The 14,192-nt window shown below is 37.6% G+C and overlaps 1 protein-coding gene across 4 annotated transcripts in view; it reads left to right on the top strand.

The window, feature by feature from the left end:
• The window catches only part of LOC147160963 (glutamate receptor 3), a 57,682-nt gene that overhangs the window by 42,255 nt on the left and 1,235 nt on the right, over window positions 1–14,192 (top strand). The window contains exons 12-16 of one of the 4 annotated variants that reach the window (XR_015097357.1): window positions 1,090–1,288; window positions 5,809–6,056; window positions 7,681–7,795; window positions 12,320–12,434; window positions 13,931–14,180. Coding sequence is in view for 3 of the 4 variants with exons in the window: in XM_086097939.1 (XP_085954065.1) it covers window positions 1,090–1,288; window positions 5,809–6,056; window positions 12,320–12,434; window positions 13,931–14,176 (808 nt within the window). In the remaining variant the exon portion in view is untranslated. Of the gene's footprint in view, window positions 1–1,089; window positions 1,289–5,808; window positions 6,057–7,680; window positions 7,796–12,319; window positions 12,435–13,930; window positions 14,181–14,192 lie in introns of those variants that run through there. The other 3 variants (XM_086097939.1, XM_086097938.1, XM_086097940.1) reach the window with 3 other exon arrangements.

Below are 14,192 nucleotides of genomic sequence, written 5' to 3'. Positions count from 1 at the left end.
AACCCTCCACACAGTGAGCGCCCATACAGATTTGATTGTATTTTCACTGGTGGAAGCAGCACTTCATTACCAAGTTGCGGAATTACACTTTTTAAAATAGTTGATTTTACAATAAAATATTCCTAGTATGAGCTTGTTATCAGAAACGTAATGCTTATAAAATTGGTTGCTAATGTTAATGTGTGGTAGCACTACAGCTCTGCTTAGCTTTTGATTTTTACATGATGATGCTTGCGTAGCTGCATTATCATGGGCAGAGTAGATATATGTATGCGTTAATGCATTTAAACTTATTAAAACACACTTAAACTTCATAAATGTGTTTTTTAAATGTATTCATTAACTCATTCACTCCCAGCCATTTTCACTGAAGCAATCCCCTTTGCTCCCGGCTGTTTTACTGGATTTTGACTGATTTAGGCCCACAGAATATTGTGTTGTATTGCTATAAAAACATGGAACCTACCAAAAGAAAGGTTAGAGTCTCTTCTTTCACCAATATTTTTATTTTATTCGTATCTGTTTCCGTTTTGCAGCAATTAGTATGAGAATATAGCTAAGTTTCATCATTATTCACAAATCTGTTTAGAACTGTGGGTAAATCAGCTTGTTTTCAACATGGCCCTGGTTGATCTCTTCTACTCTACTACCACCTTCTGGCCATTGTTGTAATAACTACCATTGCTTTAACCGCCTATGCTATAGCATAAAAATTAACTAAAAACATATAAATACGTCTTTGGGACACTTAAAACATTTTAAATAGAACGTATTTATATGTTTTGGGGAGCAAATGAGTTAATGCCTGTTCTCCAAATAAGAGTCAAAGTGTGCTCGCTTCAAGCTTTTTATCAATTGCAGTTGACATTAACTGTAATCAAACAAAGGAGAATCAAACATTATATATTTAAGCACCGTAATGTTCAACCAAACATGTCCTGTGAAAACCACAAAAACAGAAAACCTGTGGTATAGCGGGACTCGAACAACGAACCGTGATATAATGGGGGCTTCACTGTATTCAAGTTGAAACGGCGGCTGCGTCTCGCTGCTCTTACGTCTGCCGTCCTCTCTGCTTCCTCTTGCCAGGTCACTCTCGGGCCGCATCGTCGGAGGGGTGTGGTGGTTCTTCACCCTCATCATCATCTCCTCCTACACGGCCAACCTGGCGGCCTTCCTCACCGTGGAGAGGATGGTTTCTCCCATCGAGGGCGCCGAGGACCTGGCCAAGCAGACCGAAATCGCCTACGGGACGTTAGATTCTGGCTCCACAAAGGAATTCTTTAGGGTGAGTGCTGTTGACGATGTATTAGCTTGCGTCCGGTAAACCAAGATGTGTACTAATCTATAACGTGTATAAGATTACATTTCTTACATAGAACTTCTTGTCGCTCAAGAATGACGCTCGCTCACTTTTTGTTGTTGTACACAGTGTCCTAATCGAATGTTCTAAAAATGTAATGAGATCCAATACAAAATATATTTTTTTATATATTCTGTTCTTCGCCGATTATAATCTTATACAGTGATGTATAATCGGATTATTATTACAATCCCTGTGAGATAATTATTGAATTGAACTGTATTATTATTATTATTATTATTATTATTATTATTATTATTATTATTATTATTATTATTATTATTATTATTATTATTATTATTATTAATATTATGGTCTGGACATCAGTTGGGGCAAACACCTTATTTGAATAGTTTTAATTATTATTCTTTTTATTCAGCTATAAATAAATAAATAAACTCATTTTTGTATCATGGTGGAAATATGTATTTTAGGGAACACACTCACTCTGGCTAGTAGCTAGTGCTTCTGAAAATTTAGAAGAAGAAGGAAAAAAATAGTTTGTTACCAATTTGCATGACATTTCACATTTAATGATCATTTTGAGGATTTGCCATGAAAAAAGGGTGAGAGTGAGAGTTCATTGTTCCTAGCAGCTCTTATTATTAATAGTAGTAGTAGTTATCGTAACACCAAAACCCGACGTGAACTTGTATAAATATGTTTTCAATTCATGTTAAACTGGACTGTATCAAACTGTTTCTAATATTTTCCCCTCTAAAAAAGAAAAGACAACATAAAAAAATGCTCTTAACAATAATAAGGTTCTATGCAACAAAATCCAAACATTTCATCCATGTCAGGGTACGGCCATTTTGTCACCCCTGCTGTTAGCTGAAAATGACATCACAGTTGCTCAACGGCTCAGCTTCAGAAAACAAGGTTAGCCGTGATTTGTCGTTCACAAAATGGCCGCTAACATGGATTAAAAAACAGGTGGATTTTGCTGCTTAACTTTTATTTTGGGTTGACTTTCTCTTAAAAATTACTTATTGAAATTTAATTACATAAAAAAAAATCTAATAATAAGAAATTAAATTATCCAAATTAATGACTTGTTGTGTTGAACAATATAATGAATTGAGAAGTGAAACACAGTATCTGTGTGTTGGAAACATCTTTATAATCTGGTGTCCAACTCTGAGCTGAGTCTATATTTAGCCCTAGCCTGATATGTCACCTACCTACATACTATCAGCGGTCTCGTTAGAATGATAGTTGCTTGGCTCTGCAGCATTTTTGAGAAATCTTTATGTCCCTGCAGCCCATTTTTCAAGGCGTCCAAGTGTAACGAACAGTGTTGTGCCCGCCATCTCTTTAAATTTCGGGAAAAAGATGCGACGTGAACTCACCCGAGCTGAACTGTTTCAAATCAGAAGAGACGGCGGCTTGTAGCTGTTATCTCTTGGTGGTAAAAATATATATATCTTCATTTGAGAAATATATTTAAGCATGCCAGCTACGTATGCCAGTTTTTTTGTGTAATATTTGAGGAGGAGGAGGAGGAATTATCTGACAGGCTTTCTGATGAATCATCGCATTAAATGCTTCTTTATGAGAACATCTCCAAAATCCTTTGCGGAATCCTTCAGAATAATTTTGGTATTACGCTAGGGAGTCTGATTTACAGTGGTCGTATTATCATGACTTCACTTTTATATTGAATTAGGAATAAGTACTGTTTATCTCTAATGAAATCCTTTTTTTTTTTATATCAGTTTAGGGTTTAGCTTATATTTAGGCACATTTGTATCTTTATTAAGCCGTGACTACATCTCTGATGTCAGTCACTAATTAGCAGACTTCTGTACAGTTGCAATAAAATAAAAAAATGGCTGCTGACAAGCATTCATCTTCATGTAATGTAGAAAAAGAGAACTGTCATGCGCTATTATTGTCATATTTGAAGTGTTTACAGTACGTGAACACGGCGATGAAGGATAATTGTGCATATGTCGAGAATGATTCGCGGTGAGATTATTTATGTTCTTTCGACGCCGAGTATGCACAGAATCACAAAACAGCATTTGAAAGAAACAAAAAGAGCGTCATCTTCACTCAGCTCAAAATGAAGGTCACGTGCACTTTAATGTGGTGACCCCCCCCCCCCCCGCGCCATGTATAGCAGGAGTTCACGTTATCCAGTGACAGCAATAGATGACAATTGTGTTGCTCATTTTGTCTAAATGAAATCCCTATAACATAAATTGATTGACCACAAGATGGTACCCAAGCACTATTTTGTATAAATGAAACTCCTCAATTGACTTCGACATAGTTATTTGTCACCAAGATGCCACAATATAGCGTCAAAGCACTATTTTGTCTAGATGAGACTCCTCAACTCACTTCAAGGTAGATCATTGGAACCAAGATGCCAAAAGGTGGTGCCAAAGCACTACTTTTATCTGAAATTAAGCTCTTCTATTCACTTCATCATAGTTCGTTGGCACCAAGATGCCATCAAAGCACTACTCTTGTCGAATTGAAGCACCTCAACTCACTTCAACAAAGTCCATTGGCACCTAAATGCCAAAAAAAATGGTACCTAAGAACTACTTTTGCCTGAAATGAAGCTCCTCCATTCACTTCCATGTAGTTTGTTGGCACCAAGATGCCATCAAAGCACTACTTTTTGTTTAATTGAAGCATCTCAACTCACTTCAACATGCCATAATAGTCTCTTGGCCAAATTCTCGTGCCAAAGCGCTACTTTTGTCTGAAATGAAGCTCCTTTCTCTATTCACTTCATCGTAGTTCATTGGCACCAAGAAGCCACAAGATGGCACCAAAGTAATACTTTTATTGTTTTGGGCTAATCCCAAACATGGTGGAGAATTTGCACATGGCAAGGTGCGAATATTCAGGGTTTACGGTTAACATCATCGCCATGGTGACCAGTCAGGACACTTCACTTGTTTTAGCGCTAGAGAAAGTGCTAATGTTACCATTCGGATTTGCGTCCAGTGCGTGTTGACTTCGAAACACTGAATTAGGCCATGTATATTTATAATATTGGAAGAGCTAGGTTATAACATAGACAAGATGTATTCAATTATAATAATAAAAACTGACTCCAAGCTGTGAGGAGCTGGTGGGATCAGACAAGGACGAGGTCATTTCCGCCTGTTAATCCCGAGCCGCAACATAGCTGTTATTTATCTCTACTGTGCTGCCAGATTGTCTGACCTCAGGCTTCTGGCGCGAGGCCCGCAATCGCTCCGCCTCGCCGCTTGGCTTAAAGGCTGAACTAACTCGACTAATTAACTGCATTACAAGGGGCCGATAACTGTTATGGACTACTGGGTTGGAATATTCACACCGCTGTATTGCAGTTGGACACAGGTTTGAAAAATGATGCTGAGGTTACAGGAAAACAGAACTAATTCTAACTTTGAAAAAAAGAGGATGACATCTGGGTTTTTTTCATAATGGTAGGGTCAGCAATAATATTGCCATTTAGAAAGTACAAAAAAGTGGCATCGACAGGCAATTATAAACAATTATAGCAATTATAAACTCTCTTTCTCACTTATTTACTTGAAGATTTTGAAGGGCTGACAATAATATATGCCCATGTAGTCTTGTCAAAATTAACATGAGGTACACCTGATTCAGTGTATCATACCGAGAAGGGACAAAATATTAGGAACAGCCGTCAATGGGATGCAGTTCAGTTCTACGCCACGAAAAACTACAATGACGATAATACACGGCGTTTCATGGAAACTGCTGACAGCATCAATGAAAACTGAGCATTCTTGTTTGTGAAAAAAAGACAGAAATATAAAAATAAATATAAAATGTAATTTAAAAAAAACAAACACTTGTTGCTTTTACACGTTAATGAAGAAAAATAACACTGTATTGTGAAACGTCGTCAAATATGGAGGACCAAAAATAAAAAATAAATTTAAGTGAAAATAAAAACCGATATAAAAATTTTAATTTTAATACAAAAAGATAAATATGAATGGAAATTTAAAAAAAAAAAATATATATATATATATATATATATATAAATGGATAAAATAAATAAATATGTATGAGAGCAGAGCCTTTTTAATTTATCGATTGATATTTAAATCTATTTATAAATTTATTTTTGTATTTCCACATTTATATTCTTGTCTGTTTATTTATTTATTGTACTTTTATTTATATATATATAACTTTTGTTGTTATTTTTATTTCCACTTGTATTTTTTTTATTTATTATATTCTTATATCCACTTTTATTTTCACTTTTATTTATTTACCGGTAGTTATTTTTTAATTTGCCTTTTTTTTTTTTTCCTCCACAACAAAATGCATAAAGGTCACAATGCCGGTCACACATTTCATTAACAAAACAACAAAAAACTCAATCTTCATTTCGTATTGTTGCCAATGATAGCGAGTGCATACCCTAACTCTGTTTTGTGTCTCTTTCCCTCCAAACGCAGCGTTCCAAAATAGCCGTTTACGAGAAAATGTGGTCATACATGAAATCAGCGGAACCGTCGGTGTTTGCAAAGACAACACCTGACGGGGTCTCCCGGGTACGAAAGTCGAAGGGCAAGTTCGCCTTTCTCCTGGAGTCCACAATGAATGAGTACATAGAGCAACGGAAGCCGTGCGACACCATGAAAGTGGGCGGCAACCTCGACTCTAAAGGCTACGGCGTAGCCACACCCAAAGGCTCTGCATTAAGGTGGGTGGGATAATATAACAATGTGCCTCCATGTTGTTATAGTATTCCATCCACCCTGATGTCACCTTTTCTCATTCCTTCATTCTCTTTCCCTTCTTGAGTCATTTCAGTCCAATCCCCACGTTCGTTCGGCAATCTTCTCTTTTGTCTCTCGCCTCCTTTTCTCGATCACCTTTTAATGTCCGCCATCTTGTTATTAATCCCCCTTTTGTCTTCCCATTTATGGTGCTTTTGCTCCCTAATTGACCTATGAATGATCTCTTTTTTTTATATATATATATGTGCATTTGCAAGTAGAAAGTTTCTGTTGATGAATGTTGAGCAGCATGCTGAATGTCCTTTCTGCTAATCCAACAATGGTCGTCCCCATCCCGCACACTTCACGGATACAACGCTCACGAAATGTTTGGGATTGGGCTTTCAGGGGAAAATTCAGGACCAACCGAAAATGCACAATCACCTTTATATGTTAAAGATTAGATAGCTTTTAATATGTGAAAAAAAAGGCTCACACCAATGTCTTACAAATGCAATTATGCCATCTAGTGGCAGAAAATGACCACAACAAATTTACACAAGCAAATCAATTTTAACTCAATTGTATACATTATTATGAAATTACTATTTCCCCACTTTTATGTTAATTTGAGTATGAAAATAGTTGATTGTACATTTTATTGTACATTTTAGAGAAGATATAAAATGTGTGATTAATCGCGGGTTAACTATTGAAGTCATAGGATTAATTATGATTTTTTTTTTTTATTGCCTGACACTCCTAGTTTAAACATATTTGCCAGTCAAAAATCTTTTCTCCACATTTCCAATTCCACGCTTTTGTTTTCTCAAACCAAAACATTCATGAACCGAGCTATTAAAATGAATGGCGGCCATTTTAGGCAAAGAAAAACAAAAATACCTGAAGCAGGGAGCTGGTGATATTTATACAGTATGAGAAAAAGCTCCAAGCTTTATGCGGCCATTCTAAGAATTCTAATGCATGAGGTAATTTATATTTCAAAGAATTGTTTGCAAACCAGGTTGTTCATAAACCAAGGTTCCGCTCTACGCCTTTTCTGCATTTCTGCTCTCGATTCAAAAAAATGAAGAAAAAAAAAATCCCGTTCTCTGTGGCTTCATTGAGCAACAGTGCCTCACTGTGGCTTCAAACTACATTTTCTCAGCGGGACGTGGCCACTGAGTGTCATCAGCAGTTTGCAACACAAAAACAGGAGAAATCATAGAAAGGTGATTTTTTTTTTTTTTTTGCTGATCAGCTTCTTATTAAAGAACAGCAAGTTGAGCAAAAAGTGCTGAAATGAAGTTAACCTGTAAAGGACCTTGCGCATCTTCGTTGCATCCTGAAATTTCCCCCGAAAGCCGACCTATCCCGAACCTTCCGTGAGTGGTGTACATACAAACAGTGTGACTCTCCATGCCACCTCTCTAAGTATGGATGTCAAAGTGCCTCTTACTTTTCCACACAAGTGCAAATTCTCCACCAATTTGTCCCTTCCGTGCTGCCCCTAATGAACCACTGATCTTGAACACGACAGTATCCCCCACTATTAGATTTCTCACGGACCTGTTCCTTTTCTTACAAGTTATGTTTTATCGTTTCAAGAAATGCTGTTAACCTGGCAGTGTTAAAACTGAATGAGCAAGGCCTCTTGGACAAATTGAAAAACAAATGGTGGTACGACAAAGGAGAGTGCGGCAGCGGGGGAGGTGACTCTAAGGTCAGCCTCAATGTCACCAAAGTCGGGTGTCCTAAAAACTGAGTAATCGGCAAGGCTGACCTCACTTAAGTCGACTTTGGCCTCATTCTAGATGAATATTATTCTGCTCTCTTTATTTCCTGCCGCTGAGATCAACTGGGAACCCTTTCCTTGGCTAATGAAGCACAATTCATGTCTAAAGAATACAAACTACGAAAAAAATGTTGGGGTGTTTGGCGTGTGGCTCGCAAAGACGGGAAGCTGATTAAAAGGCCTGCTTTTCTAACCACATGCCAACGCGAAAAGCTTTGTTAAGGCTAATGTTTAAAACCTCCAAACATGCGCGCCCCAGCGGGCGCTCTAGTGCAGGCTCAGGGAACAGCGTTGTCTTGAGGGGATGAAGCATCACAGGCAAACGTGAGAATTCTAAAGAGACAAATAAACGGCCATCACATTTAGTCGGTCTTCGCACAAGTCGTCGTGGTCTATGGAGGACCAAAACTGCCAAAATTCTAAATAAAGAAATGACTAAAAGTGGAAATAAAAACGGATAGAAAAAAAATAATTTTAAAATTAAATCCAAAAAATAAATATAAATGGAAATAAAAACAACAAAATATATACCTTTGTATTTAATTTTTGAACTATATTTTTTATATCCGTTTTTATTTTCACTTTTAGTCATTTATTTATTTATTTAGTCATTTATTTTTGAATTGTGGCTGTTTTGGTCCATACTGCCAGGACGAGATGTTTTTCAAATGAGGGGGCGGTCCTAAGCGTGTCTTGGGTTGGACTCCGCCGAGTGAGCGGGTCTGCTAACAAGGAAGTCTCGTCGGCTTGCATTGGAGAACTCCAGCAATGGACGACTATCTTGTCCACTGTCACCACAACTTGCGACTTGGGTTGCTCGACAACATGTCGAGGTGACAGTGGACCAGGTAGTCGTCCATTGCTGGAGCTAGTTTCCATTCAAGTCGGCAAGACTTCCTTCTTCGCCGAGCCGCTCACTCGACCAATGAAAGGCAGTTTGCAACGGCGGGGTCCAACCCAAGACACACTTAAGGACCGCCCCCTCATTTGAATAACACGTCCTGTCAGTATGGACCAAAACTGCCTAAATTCAAAATAAAGAAATGACTAAAAGCGAAAATAAAAACATATATAAAAAAATATATATAATTTAAAAATTAAATACAAATATATATATTTTGTTGTTTTTATTTTCATTTATATATATATAAATAAATATATATTTATTTTTTTTATTATTATTTTTTTTATATTCACTTTTAGTCATTTATTTATTTAGAATTTTGGCAGTTTTGGTCCTCCATAGTGGTCACCCCCATGTGGTGGAACCCTGCAAGATGTCACCAGGGGCCCCATTTGTGACACTTACACCATAACACTTGAGTTTGTATTTTTTCTTCTTTTTTTTTGTATGAATGCAGTACAAAAGTCATAAGCAGCCATTTGTTGTTTTTGTAACCTTTTTTGTAACAGTCATTTTGACATGCTTTACTAACTGTAACGTTAACGAGGACTTGTTGGTTTATTGCAAGGACTACATTCTAGCCCCTTCCAGCACTAGTTGAAAAACAAAAATATTGGGGAGACAAGTTGTGAAAAAACACATTTAAAGTAGGGGTGCAGCAATTAATCAAAATTACTCAACAACTAATCATCTAATTAATGAACAATTTTGGTAATCAATTAATCATTCAGACCTTGTTCAAATTAATATTATCCAAAATCCTCAGAATTTCAAGCTCTCGACAGAAAATATTTCTGTCATTCTCCATGAAAGTGGGCTGATTTTCTTTGTTTAATAATTTTTTTTTTTTTTAATAACATAAACGGACGGACTTACATTACAAAACAATGATCAACATTTTTTCCTATTTTCTGACATTTTGCAGAAAAAAACAGTAACTGAATCATAATCCATTTATGTTTGCTACGTTAGCAATTTCAAATAATGTCCTGTTTTTAAATAAATGCATTTTTTAAATGGCAGGTTAAATAATCATTATATCAAATTATCCTAATTAAAACACACTTTTTCAAGTATTTCTTAATAGTATTACTAATAATGAATGACAGGTACTTTTAACATATTTCACTTGTCACTCGTTCTCCAAATAAGAGGCAAAAGGCATACTTGCTTCAAGTTGAAGTTTATTGTAAAACTGACACAATAAAAAGCAAGTACATTTTAGGATATGGCTCCCGAAATGTCTTTATATCTGAGGGTGTTACATGTGCCTCACAATTTTTGTAGTCTTAGTTATATCAAACGTACCAGGTACGGGTTCCGTTTAACATCTGTAGGGGGCGCAACAGACTCTTTATTTGTTTGTTTTGTACAATTTTAAAATACCATATTTCTTGCCAGACCCTATTTAAACATTGTATAATGAAACATCAAAAAATGTATAACCAAACGACATGCAGTGTTAAAAGTCCACTACTTTAATGCTAACATACAATGTGAAACACCTTAGATGAGCAAACAGAAATTAGCAACGACATACAAGTGTGTACATTTTGAACTATTTCTTCTTCTTGCTCTTAATTATGCTGCATCTCTTCTAGTAGACCTCAGTGCTGTCCTGCATGTTGCGGCGCAATCTGGTACTGCACTTGAAGGTGCACCACGCGTAATTTTGGTGTTACAAATCTGTGATACACGACACACTATTGCTCAAACAACAAATGCCATGACAACCTTGGACTTTTTTTTTCTTCAGTACTGTCCAATTTCCTCATTTTGTATGTCCACATTCTTTTGTTTATTTCACCAATGAGGCCCCCTGACAATGCGCACCAGCCACATAAATAGTCCAACCGTGCATCCATCTCTGCCACTCACTGCCTTTCTTTCAGCTTGCACCTCACCGTCCCCGAATTAAATTGCAAAAGAGGAGACGACCCCTCAAGTCATCCTCTCCTCTCCCGGCTGAGCTCGGGACACGGACACTGACGAGGGGACGACGAAAAAAAAAAAGCGGAGACACTCTTGAGACACAGCAGACAAGCTGCTGCCACCTTTTGTCGCCCTTGTTTGTGATTGTTGCACAATATGAACATTGGCAATGATAGAGAGGAAAAGTAGTTAATGGAGTATTTGTGTGCGTGTAAGTCACATAATGATTAATATTTTGAACGCTGTCAGATTACAAACACTGCGTCCTTTCTGAAAGACGGAAATAAGGCGAGAATTCTTGGTCTTAGTCTTCGGACAAACCTGAAATGCCCTTTGACCTTTAGAGGTGAATCTAATTTGAACTTGTCTAAACTTTGGTGCTATATAATCGTGAGACTTTGACAGCAATTATTAATTGAACTCCTGGCAACTAGAGTGGGCTAACTCAATGTTTGTCATTTTGCAAGGGAAAGATTGAAACGTGAATCATAATTCATAGATTATGAATAGCATGCACTTAGAGCAGTGTTTCTCAAAAAGGAGGGCGCCAGTTACCTCAGAGAACATGTTTTTTTTAAATGTATTTATTTTTTATGTACTAGAATAATGTGTAATTGCACATCAACTACAGTAGGTGGCAGTGGCACGCTCATTAGTTGGGTTTACTTCCACCTATTTTTATTTGAATTTTCAAGAAATGCAAAAATAAAACTAGAAATTCGAAAAATTCTCCCCCCCCAAAAAAACGCTTGGAGGGGGTGGATTTTGTAGCATATTGAAAAAAAGAAAAATGTGGATTTTTGCTACGGAAATGGGTTTTGCAATTAAACGCTGACAAGACCGGATACACGTACGTACGTACGTTTGTAGTCCCAAACAATGTCGGATGATAAAGTAAAGTATGTTTGGGGGGACGACGAAACAGAAATCTTTTTGAAATTAATTAAAGAAGTGAATGTTAAAGCAATTTTAGATGTAAAACAGCAACAACAACAAAATAACACGCCACAGTTTATCATGAATTTAAAAAGCCAACTCATACGATGTCATCGCACGGCGCAGTCACTTCCTGTTGTTGTTCTTTTAAATTACTGGTGGATCACAGCCGTATGATGCATAGCGCCACCTACAGCGGCGGAGTCCCCTGTCACTATTCTCAAAAGAGCCAACAGATGGAAACGGGCATCAGTCGCACACGTTTCCATTTTGTTGGAGCTGAACCTCCACGAGCTTTATTCGTTAAGTCAACAAAAGGGTTCCTGTTTGATCCGGCTTGTTCGCAGCAATAAGGAGCTTTGAAATCGCGGAAGCCGAAACAGCAGCGGCAGCGGCGGCAGCGTCCTCGCTCTGCAAAGTGTAACCTTGTGGTCAGTGCCGATTACTCCGAGCGATACAGGTAGGGTCTGGCACGCTCGGGTGCATATCTAGGCTCAGGCGGTCGTACCTAACCTGTGTACTGACATGTATTTCGCAATCTAGTCTTGCTTGCTTATTTATCTCTTGTCGTGTCTTGGCCAGCACCCTACTTGCGATCGCTTTTGCACAGTAGTTGACAAAAAGTTGAATAACATAAAATAACATAATCAAATGTTATTTATGTTATTTCCCACGTGAAGAACTCCAGTAAACCTTGCAGTATTGAAACTCAGTGAACAAGGCATCTTAGACAAGCTGAAAAACAAATGGTGGTACGATAAAGGTGAATGCGGAACCAAGGACTCGGGAAGTAAGGTCAGTCGCTGCAGGTCTTTTTACACTGATTGCCCAAAACAGTTCATTGTGGCCTCACATCTGCATCTCTTGACATCGCAGCTGCGCCTTCACGATCAAACATTTGTACATGGACCTCACCTTGCACACACTTAACTGGATGATCACGATTTCATGCATGTCGAAAGGCTACGATTTCCAATCGAGGTTCCAGCATGATCACGCGCAGCTTTTTGAAGTCATGCCATCAAGCAACGTTGGAATGAAACCCATCCTGCTGCTATTTAATCATCCAGGCTGCTATTGAAATGGAATTTATTGGTGTTTGTATTTGCAAACGCTTTTTTGTTTTCTCACTTCCTGACAAAGTCCCAGCTGACTTTTAAATGCCGCTTTGACCTGAAAAAGGGGTATCTTAAGAGTTACATTTCTCACGGGATTCGTCTCGGTGAGAAACAATAACAAAAGTCATGATAAATCAGCATCGTTATGAGTACTCTGTCAGAAAGAGATCAATGGTGTAATAACAATGTAGTAGCTTAGTAATAAGCTACTGAGCTTCTTCTTTTTTTTTTTACCAATTCCTACCGTGCAATAGTCGTAGTAATAAGCAAATGAGCTAATATCTTCCATTCCATAGCAAGATGTTGCAGCTAATCGTTGTAACAACACTGTAATAACATTGTACTAAGCTAATGAGCTCATATTTCCCTCCATTTATTAATAAAATAATTGTGTCACAGCTAATAGTTATACCTGTGTACTAATAAGCTAATATTTTTGCTCGTTCATTAGCGAAATAGTAACGTCACAGCTAATAATTTGTTTCGTTAATTAGCTCGTATTATTGAAATGATGTAATTAGCCAACGAGATTGTATTTTGTCCCGTTAATGAGCTACTCATGTTGGCATTGTAATAACAATGTAATAGCAAAGTAATAAGCTATGCATATATTTACACCACTTGTCAACGAAATAGTTGTAATAACAATGTAATAAGGCAACAATAGGAATGAGTTCATACTAATAAGATAACTCACATTTAGTCCCATTTAATGATAACTAGTCATGACGCAGTTGATAGTTGTAATAAGGTAGTAATAAGCCAATGAGCCCATATTTTTTGCCTAATAATTAACTAGTCATGTCTAAGTGAGCGTAATATTATATTAATACCTTATTATTATTATACAGGTTAACATTGCAAATGCGGAAACTCACATAAATTGCTTTCAATATAGTTGTTTGGCGTTTAATAGCAGCAAAATGGCAAATGGAATAAGTTTGAGGTAGACCGTAGACGTAGACCTGTACGACCACGACCGCCTTCCTTTTAGAATAAATTAGTAGCCGTTAAGACTTCTCTGCATTCACCTTCCTAGTTGTTACTTACCTCTAATTGGTCGCCCTGAAGGGGGGTTTAGTCAGAAACCGGTAGAATGTGACAGGATACTTTGCAGCCTCACAGCACCAGTTCCAAAAAAAAAGCCTTAATGGTGGTCTTTACCTCCCCCAGGACAAGACAAGTGCACTAAGCCTGAGCAATGTGGCAGGGGTCTTCTATATTCTGGTGGGGGGGCTGGGCCTGGCTATGACCGTGGCGCTCATAGAGTTTTGCTACAAGTCTCGGCAAGAGACCAAAAGACTCAAACTGGCAAAGAACGCCCAAAATTTTAAGCCAGCCCCTCCGGTGAACACCCAGAATTTTGCCACCTACCGCGAAGGCTACAATGTGTACGGGACGGAGAGTGTCAAAATATAAATGGTACGATATGACC

This window comes from Leptonotus elevatus, chromosome 16 (genome assembly GCF_054856555.1).
Source record: "Leptonotus elevatus isolate MCC_2025b chromosome 16, RoL_Lele_1.0, whole genome shotgun sequence".
Taxonomy (NCBI): Eukaryota; Metazoa; Chordata; class Actinopteri; order Syngnathiformes; family Syngnathidae; genus Leptonotus; species Leptonotus elevatus.
Note: the sequence above shows the minus strand (reverse complement) of the source record. Positions and strands in the feature narration are given on the sequence as shown.